This window comes from Notothenia rossii (genome assembly GCF_949606895.1).
Source record: "Notothenia rossii genome assembly, chromosome: 12".
Lineage (NCBI taxonomy): Eukaryota > Metazoa > Chordata > Actinopteri > Perciformes > Nototheniidae > Notothenia > Notothenia rossii.
The window spans coordinates 22754106-22764520 of NC_136911.1; the positions used below are offsets into that span (position 1 = coordinate 22754106).

The 10415-nt window shown below is 41.1% G+C and overlaps 1 protein-coding gene across 3 annotated transcripts in view; it reads left to right on the forward strand.

The window, feature by feature from the left end:
• The window catches only part of rbm33a (RNA binding motif protein 33a), a 42668-nt gene extending 34584 nt beyond the window's left edge, over window positions 1-8084 (forward strand). The window contains exons 14-17 of one of the 3 annotated variants that reach the window (XM_079661654.1): window positions 1662-1931; window positions 2516-3229; window positions 5788-5958; window positions 7759-8084. In XM_079661654.1, coding sequence (XP_079517780.1) covers window positions 1662-1931; window positions 2516-3229; window positions 5788-5958; window positions 7759-8046 — 1443 coding nt within the window. In that variant the 3' untranslated portion in view covers window positions 8047-8084. The remainder of the gene's footprint in view (window positions 1-1661; window positions 1932-2515; window positions 3230-5787; window positions 5959-7758) is intronic. The other 2 variants (XM_079661652.1, XM_079661653.1) reach the window with 2 other exon arrangements.
• The last annotated feature ends 2331 nt before the right edge of the window (window positions 8085-10415 follow it).

Below are 10415 nucleotides of genomic sequence, written 5' to 3' on the forward strand. Positions count from 1 at the left end.
GTCCTCTCCTGCTGATGTTCAGGTGTATATCAGTATGTAGTGTCTCTACTTTAAAGAGTCCTCTCCTGCTGATGTTCAGGTGTATATCAGTACGTAGTGTCTCTACTTTAAAGAGTCCTCTCCTGCTGATATTCAGGTGTATATCAGTACGTAGTGTCTCTACTTTAAAGAGTCCTCTCCTGCTGATGTTCAGGTGTATATCAGTACGTAGTGTCTCTACTTTAAAGAGTCCTCTCCTGCTGATGTTCAGGAGTATATCAGTATGTAGTGTCTCTACTTTAAAGAGTCCTCTCCTGCTGATGTTCAGGAGTATATCAGTATGTAGTGTCTCTACTTTAAAGAGTCCTATCCTGCTGATGTTCAGGTGTATATCAGTATGTAGTGTCTCTACTTTAAAGAGTCCTCTCCTGCTGATATTCAGGTGTATATCAGTACGTAGTGTCTCTACTTTAAAGAGTCCTCTCCTGCTGATGTTCAAGTGTATATCAGTACGTAGTGTCTCTACTTTAAAGAGTCCTCTCCTGCTGATGTTCAGGAGTATATCAGTATGTAGTGTCTCTACTTTAAAGAGTCCTCTCCTGCTGATGTTCAGGAGTATATCAGTATGTAGTGTCTCTACTTTAAAGAGTCCTATCCTGCTGATGTTCAGGTGTATATCAGTATGTAGTGTCTCTACTTTAAAGAGTCCTCTCCTGCTGATGTTCAGGTGTATATCAGTATGTAGTGTCTCTACTTTAAAGAGTCCTTTCCTGCTGATGTTCAGGTGTACATCAGTATGTAGTGTCTCTACTTTAAAGAGTCCTCTCCTGCTGATGTTCAGGTGTACATCAGTATGTAGTGTCTCTACTTTAAAGAGTCCTCTCCTGCTGATGTTCAGGTGTATATCAGTATGTAGTGTCTCTACTTTAAAGAGTCCTCTCCTGCTGATGTTCAGGTGTATATCAGTATATAGTGTCTCTACTTTAAAGAGTCCTCTCCTGCTGATGTTCAGGTGTATATCAGTATGTAGTGTCTCTACTTTAAAGAGTCCTCTCCTGCTGGTGTTCAGGTGTATATCAGTATGTAGTGTCTCTACTTTAAAGAGTCCTCTCCTGCTGGTGTTCAGGTGTATATCAGTATGTAGTGTCTCTACTTTAAAGAGTCCTCTCCTGCTGGTGTTCAGGTGTATATCAGTATGTAGTGTCTCTACTTTAAAGAGTCCTCTCCTGCTGGTGTTCAGGTGTATATCAGTATGTAGTGTCTCTATTTTAAAGAGTCCTCTCCTGCTGATGTTCAGGTGTATATCAGTATATAGTGTCTCTACTTTAAAGAGTCCTCTCCTGCTGATGTTCAGGTGTATATCAGTATGTAGTGTCTCTACTTTAAAGAGTCCTCTCCTGCTGGTGTTCAGGTGTATATCAGTATGTAGTGTCTCTACTTTAAAGAGTCCTCTCCTGCTGATGTTCAGGTGTATATCAGTATGTAGTGTCTCTATTTTAAAGAGTCCTCTCCTGCTGATGTTCAGGTGTATATCAGTATATAGTGTCTCTACTTTAAAGAGTCCTCTCCTGCTGATGTTCAGGTGTATATCAGTATGTAGTGTCTCTACTTTAAAGAGTCCTCTCCTGCTGGTGTTCAGGTGTATATATATATATACAATATGTTTTTAATTTTCTCCTCAGAACACACCCATGTCTAAGCAAATACAGCATCGCAACAGCAACCTGCGGGAGCTTCCTGTAGCGCCTGCCAACACGAACATGAACATGAACAACATCCGCCCCGCCGCCAACGTTCGGCCTGTTGCCAAGGCAACACCAGGTGTGCGTCCAGGGCAACAGATGCCCGACGGAGGAAGAGGACGAGGAAGAGGACAAGTCGTTTCCAAGATGGAGTCACAGTCACCCGGAGGAAGGACGGTGGTTCGAAAGGAAATCCCAAGAACACCACTGGTCAGTTTCTTGTAAAAAAAAAAAAAATCAATGAAACCAAAAATATATATTTCAGAAAATCAGAATCAAGTTTATTGCAAGGTACGTTTACTCGTAAAAGGGTCTTGCTTTGGTGTATGATGGAGCCAAAATGAAACGGCATAAGGAAGGAAGTTGTAGGAGGTCAAAAATACAACGATTATAGAAAGAAAGCATTTTTAAAGCAAAGATTTTACATAAGAAAAAGAGTATTTACACCAAATATAAATATACAAAAAACGTAGTGAAATGAATATATGATGATATACTGCAGTGTGTTATATTTTAGTAGGGGGTTGTGCAGACATGATCAGTTTTCAATCATCATTTTGAGTTTCCTTCTGAATGTCCGAGAATTGACAAGAACCACTAAACCAATCAGCATGCAGAGAAGAGCTCCTTTTATTAAAGCCCAATCATAAGGGCGATAATGACATCAGTCTCAATCAATTGAACCAGACCAGATCAATACTATTGCATTTCTTCTCTTGGGTTTTTCCTGTGATTACATCTTTAGTGTTGAATAAAAAGCACACCGTGATTCCCGGCTGTTTTTTGTTCCACAGGACCCCAACGAAGACGAGGAAACCCGGCAGTACCGTTTGAAGATCGAGGAACAGAAGCGTTTGAGAGAAGAAATTCTGAAAACGAAGGAAATTAGACGACAAATGCAAGCCGGCGTCAGAAAGAAGGAGTTGCTCGAAAGGATCAGTTCTCAGACTCCGACACCACAGATTCAACCTGCACAACAAAACCAGCAAATGCCACAACCTGTACAGCAACAACAACAACAACAACAACAACAACAACAACTACAACAACAAAGACAACAACCACCACCACAGCAGCCGCAGAGACAGTTGCCTCAGAGAGCCCCACAACCTTTAAATCAGACTTTTAAGAATCCCATTCAAGTCATCCCTCCAAACGGCAATCCTCAGATTCTCATGCCACGACCTAATGTGAAAGCACGCCTTCAGATGGTGAAAGGAAACATCCAGCAACAACAACAACATCAACAACAACAACACACCCCTCAAGTGCATGTTCCAGATCAGCAATGGCCTCAACAAAACCCCCAACAGCGAAGGAACTGTGTTCAGATCAGACCCGGAGCTCAGATACAGACGCTTCCTCAGAAGAACATCCCGGTAACTCCTCAAATTCAGACTCCAGGACCTCCTCAAGCGGGCGCCAAAAGAACCGTGATGCAGCGGACCAAAAGCGTCGATGACCAGCCGGTGCCACAAAAAGTCAGAGTCGTCAAACTTTCCGGAGCGGTGAGCATTTCATTTTGTATCCGCCACCTTCACATTTCGCCCCACGAGGGAAAACGACTGATTGCCGCCACACTGTATTTTGTAATCTAAAAGATGTCTAACCTATGGGAATGACAGGCTGATGTGATGTGTCATTTTGGTAAAAATGGATCTGTAGAGACACAATGCGTTCACGCACATCTTGCCTTAAGATCACACGAAAGGCTGGAGGCATTAAAAGGGGCAGCATGACATTTATCTGCAGAGTTAGGGACAGCTCGTCACTGCCTTTAAAGGTTGATATCCTTCTTTAAGGGCAGCACTTTGAAAGATATAGAGACACCAACAAGTCCGGATACATCTCACACTGCCTCCATAAGTTACTGCTGTGGCCTTAATTACACATTCATCGTTATTGAAAAAGCACAAAGGCATGCATGTTTAACACTTGTCACCGACGATGAGACGACATGTGATAGTATTTTTGAAAATAAGCCGCTTTCCCGACTCCCATCCCAGAGGATCAAGCTGCTACGAGAAGCACAATCTCCCTCTGGCTGCAGATGAAGATAACTGGGTGTCAGCGTGGTAATGGAAACCTGCACACAGCTATCTGATGTGGCGCATCGTGGAGGGGAAAGGGAGAGTGGGATGTGGAAATGTAGAGACTTGTCTTGATGCTCCCTCTTCCACATTGTTCTGCTGTCATCAGCCAGCGCTTGACAATGTTATCTCGTCTCCTTCTCCCCTTCTTCCCTTGCTTCCTTGCCCCATCTCTCAGGTGCGAGGCAAACCCACAAAAGGATGCCAATCCAAAAAACCCTTGTAATTAATCTTTCTTGCTTGAACGCCGGAGACATAATACCTGCGTAAGAAAGTTGCCACTTTTGAGGATTTGGATTTGTATGGCTTAGGCGCGCAGATAAGAGGCAAATTATATTTTCATCAGGGATAATACAAAGCAGCGCAAGGAGACACAAAAGATGTGGGAATTTGGGGGGGGTGGGGTACACATCGAGCTGCTGTCGGCCCAGTGTAATGCAGCTTAGCATTTGATGGGTGCAATCAGGAGCTGTGATTTCTATAGGAGGGATTAATCCATTTACTCTCAACTGGGGACAGGTCAGAGATATCGCCTCCTTTCTCCCTCTGTATTGATCTGTCACATCTCTGCAGAGTCGCGGGATGAACAAGAGACGACCTTCAATTCCTCCTCTTCCCCCGCTCTGTCAACACACTCGAAGCTGTGACTTTATTTGATAATGAGACCATCACCTTGTTGGGTGGATCTTTATTCCTCGCAGCATGTCGGATAGGGATCCAACGCTGCCACTTTGCAGATATGGCCTTGTATTTCCCTCTTTGCCTCAACGATTGAATATGATTGTGATGCCTGCAGATTGATAGGAAGAAGCCTGGGATTTGGTGTGTTGGAGGGGCTGAGTGAGCGTTATGAGCAGTCAGGAAAACAACCCACATTAATGATCCATCGTAGTCCATTAAAGAGAACTGAGCAAATAGTAAACTTTTAAACTAGGGCTGTCAAACGATTAACATGTTAAATCAGATTAATCGCAGCTTAAAAACTAATTAATCAGATTAATCACCATTCGAACTATGTCCAAAATATGCCATGTCTTTATGTATATTGTTGTGGGAATGGAAAGATAAATGAAAGAAGGCGGATATATCCATTTAACACACAGTATGTTTATTATAACATTGTTCTGTGTGTCAGAATGAAAGACAGCCCACACACCTATCAATCATCAAACTGTGGGGTCTTATTTCATTACGTGTTGATTTCTATCAACACGTAATGTTGTATCGATGTTTATAGAGATGTACTACAGCAAAAGTATTCTCCGTCAGGACTTCCTGCAACAACACCACGCCGTTATCTTGATTCTGATTGGCCAGAAGACATTATCAAAGATGTTCTATTGAGAAGACGATCACTACGTGCCAAAAGTTTTCAAAACCGTTTCTAGTCTTCGGTATTTCCAGACAAGTGGCTACTAAAATCAATCTGACTAACTGCTGTCTGTGTGATTTACTCAGCGCGAGTTGGCCCGACTTTATTTAGCTTACTTTAACATCATTTCTCATGGTGGGGCTAAGGTGGGGCTAAGGTGGGGCTAAGGTGGGGCTAAGGTGGGGCTAAGGTGGGGCTAAGGTGGGGCTAAGGTGGGGCTAAGGTGGGGCTAAGCCATTTCTTGGTATGGGTGTAGCCTACCCCAGCCATACCCTGGCGCTGCCACTGGTGGGATGTATGGGGCGGGCCATTCTGCACATGCGTTAAATGCGTTAAATATTTTAACGCAATTAATTCCAAATATGAATTACCGCCGTTAACGCGATAATTTTGACAGCATTATTTTAAACATAAGATTCGAAGCCGTACGGCGTGTTATGGGTTTCATGCGTTCCACCATATGTGTGATGTCGCTACGATTCATCGATACATCCATCAATAACATTAACATAGAGAAAATACAATATATAAATAATAAATAAATATAAATAAATATAATAATATGCAAAATAGCTCAAAATAGTGTCGTTCTTCCATCTTACAGGGTGTAGGAGTTGGTGTTGGAAATCCAGTTCAACAACAACAACAAGGCACCTGGACGGCATCACCTCTGACCCAAAGAAAGGTAACGATGGCGGGGCAACAAGGAGCAGCAGCAGCAGCAGCAGCAGCAGCAGCTCCAGCTGGACGAGGAGTCACCCCACAGCAGAACAGGGTATGTGAGGAACCGCTGCATGCTTTCCCCTGGGCAACACTGACAATATATCTATGTTAACAGTGTGGGGCTCTGAAATAAAAGATTAAAGATCTCAAGGCTTTTATTGTCCTTCGTACAGAGCTGAAGTTATGTCGATCAAGAAACAGATCAAATAGTGCAAGTAAATACAATCATAAAAAAATAGTCACAGAAAGTTGACATCTCATAGAAAACCGTTGCCAATAAAAGACAGAAAAATAAACAGAAATGAGCAAAGAATAGACTGAACATGTGATCTATGGATGGTGCAAATTCACATTGTGGTTACAACTTGAAATAATGACATCAATGGGATGATATTAAATCAAATAGAAACAGTTTAAGATGCATCAGAGTGCATTGAGAGAGTGTTAGCTAAAAGGTGAACAGATATATTTTGAGCTTTCTTATGAAGACCTCCATCGAGCATGCTTCCATACCGTAAGATGAGACTTTATTGATCCCAGATTGTGACCTTTTCTCCGTCACAGCGACCTGTTAAAACAACACATTGCACATCATTTCAAAAAGACTAGAAAATAGAAATATATACGAGGTGACGGTGAAAGATTTGGGCGTAATTGATGACGGCTGCCTCACCGGTGGAATACCGACGGAGCAGCAGCAGTGATAATAAGACAGGACAGTATGCCAGGTGCAGCAGTATATTGACAATTTGAGTGCAGTGTAACACGTGAGGGTAACATAAGGTCCCTCGGCCTCTTTCTACGCCTGTCAGCTGTCACAGAAACCAAACTCAGTGACGCTGAAAAGCTACGGCAGTCGGCACAACTCTTGCATGGCTCGTACGCTCCCCCGCCCCCAACACACACACACAATATTCCCTTTCACTTCACTCTCTCCCTCCTCCTCCTCCTCTGCAGAAGGAAACACATACCTCTCAAGCTCAAATGAAGATATGCCATGCATCATGTTTTGGCGTCAGTGTAGAGATATGATAAGTCAATCATGTGAGAGGGAAATCACACGCAGCGGCTTTTAAAACGTTCTTTGTGCGGAGTATAGCTCGTCTCCACACGGTTGAAAGGTTATTGATATAGCACCTTTCAACACAAGGCAATTCAAAGTAATGGTTTGTTTTTGATATTTGGAGCATTATAACTGAAAGCTTCTGTATCAATATCTCTTGAGTAAAGGGAACTGAGAACTTCCACACCAACGCTATGTGCAAAATAAATATCATTATTATTATTAATCTATAATAACGTGCAATTAAGTATCTGCCACTCCGTTATTTACATTAATTATGCGACCGTCTGTTTCCTGTAGATATTTAATTCTCTTTTTACTGCGTTGTTAGGGTACAGTTTTAATAATACAAATAATACATTTTATTTAAGCCGTCTTTCAAGGACACCGTACGATTAGTTAAATGTTCTAAGAGGTAAAAGCACAAACACACCATCATGGAGGAAACACTTAAAGTGGGCACATTATTGGGAAAAGGTATTTTATTATTATGCTGCTGTGTTTATTGTGTTTCTGTAACTCTGGCACAACTGTTTCCTTCGGGATGAATAAATTCTTATCTTATTAACCCCTATCTTTCATATTGTGATATCATTTGATATAACGTCTTTCCTGCATGTTTCTGGAAGTTAGTTCCAGATATTTGGAGCATAATAACTGAAAGAATGTAAGATCTTCTGTATCTCCGCCGCTTGCCGCCGCTTTTTCCTCCTCACCCTTCCCCCGATTTCATTTATTCTTTTTTTACCAAATGTGGGCGTTTTTTCTCACACTTTGCGTGGAGTGTAGGTGGTCGTTTCGGCACGGGGTCGAGGGCGAGGGGTCGCTCCGGTTGGTCGAGGTCGGCCAATGTCCACGAGACAAAGTCCGAAAGCAGCCGAGACTGAACGCTGCACCGTTTCCATCGAAGGCCTTTCTTCTTCTACTACTGACGCACAACTGCAGAACCTCCTCAGATCCATCGGCCCCATAGAGGTAGGAACCGGGGTTTCCGTTAGGGGTGGGGGAAATAATCGATACGGCATAGTATCGAGATATTGTATCGATACGCGGACGCCAAGTATTGATATTTTATGATATAGACTGTAGCATATCCCTCCGAAAGATGGTCGTACACTGGACTGATGATTTCTCATTTATTGAAAACTCCAAAAACCAACGTAAGAGCAAGACACACAAATATCTATGAGCAAGATCTGAGTACTTCTACTTTAACTCAAGTACAAGACCTGAATACTTCTACTTGTACTCAAGTACAAGGTCTGAGTACTTCTACTTTTACTCTAGTAAAAGACTTGAGTACTTCTACTTTTACTCAAGTACAAGATCTGAGTACTTTTACTCAAGTACAAGATCTGAGTACTTCTACTTTTACTCAAGTACAGGATCTGAGTACTTCTACTTTTACTCAAATACAAGATCTGAGTACTTCTACTTTTACTCAAGTACAGGATCTGAGTACTTCTACTTTTACTCAAGTACAAGATCAGAGTACTTCTACTTTTACTCAAGTACAGGATCTGAGTACTTCTACTTTTACTCAAGTACAAGATCAGAGTACTTCTACTTTTACTCAAGTACAAGATCTGAGTACTTCTACTTTTACTCAAGTACAAGATCTGAGTACTTTTACTCAAGTACAAGATCTGAGTACTTCTACTTTTACTCAAGTACAAGATCTGAGTACTTTTACTCAAGTACAAGATCTGAGTACTTCTACTTTTACTCAAGTACAAGATCTGAGTACTTTTACTCAAGTACAAGATCTGAGTACTTCTACTTTTACTCAAGTACAGGATCTGAGTACTTCTACTTTTACTCAAGTACAAGATCAGAGTACTTCTACTTTTACTCAAGTACAAGATCAGAGTACTTCTACTTTTACTCAAGTACAGGATCTGAGTACTTCTACTTTTACTCAAGTACAAGATCAGAGTACTTCTACTTTTACTCAAGTACAAGATCTGAGTACTTCTACTTTTACTCAAGTACAAGATCTGAGTACTTTTACTCAAGTACAAGATCTGAGTACTTTTACTCAAGTACAACATCTGAGTACTTATACTTTTACTCAAGAACATAGCATTACTTTAGAATACCGTTAAACAAGTGAACTTCAAATAGTTATAATTCAGTATATAAACGAATTAAGACACAAACCACATGTTAATATCACAGCTAACACTAACCTTGTGCCTCTTGCTAACACTTCAATGTGTCCTTATTAAGAATCGCTAGAATAGTAAGTTTCAGAGGTAATTAATAAAAATAATTAGCCTATGTTATGAAGGGAATCTCTTAAGGGTCGTGTAAACTTTTATTTCCAAGTAGGACAAAGGAAGGCGGGTTTAAGTGTGTCCCAGTGGTTGGGCCGGGAGCGATGCAAACGCTATCTTTTGATATCTCCGTTAATATCTCTACTTAAGACACAAGTGGGAGGCTGTGGCTCAGTGGGTAGTGTGCTGGACTTCGAATCAGGGGGTAGCATGTTCGAGTCCCACTGCAGTCAGCATGTCGTTGTGTCCCTGAGACACTTCACCCCAAATTGCTCCTGTGGGGATTGAGCATCTAACAAGTGTAATGTAATGTGATGTCCTTTCTCTCCGTCAGGTTGTTGCTTTGGGAACTCCCTGCTAATGGCTATATCAAACAGGAAGTTACGTTAAGACAGATGTAGACAATCAAAATGAAAGTAACACAAACAACTCCTTTTCAGGTTCAAAGAACACAAATTGTGTTATTTACATAAACTATTCATATCGCATATGTGTTCGTTTGTATTTCATCAAATGATCAAATGTACGCTGAATGCTCTTTTCTCTCAATGATCCTACTGTTATGTTAAATGTTTGTTTACCATGTATTGTGTCTTGATATTTGTTTGTGTTGATGCAAGGAGCATTTCAGACTTGATCTAATCGTTAAAGTATTGTCGTATCGTATGTCATGATAAAAACATGTTCCACCATCGGGGCATTTCTTCTCGTAGTGTGATCCCATAGCGCCCTCTGTCGTTGTGATTAGGTAGAGATTGTGAATAAATGCATTTCCCTACAACACCCCACTCCCTCTTGTGGATAAGAAGTGGATCTAGTTGTGAGCAGAAGACATTTTGACGGTAGCAAAAGCACGATGATAATAGAAAATGTAATTTAGCTGCTTTTAATCAGGTTTAGACGTTGTTATTATTTTAAGAAGTGCTTGACTTACGTAGAAGTACTAATACTACCTTGTAAAAATACTCCACGTAATAGTGCTGTATTGAGAAGGTACTTAGGTTACAGTACTTAAAATGACCTTAAAGTATAAAGGGTGAAAGTAATCCTCACAGAGAAAACCCATTTAAACTTTATTTATGTAGCAACTTTCAAAACATAGTTATACAGGAACACTGTTCTTAAAACACCAAGAGAAAAGAAAAATAGTAGAAGTAACTAAATCATCAT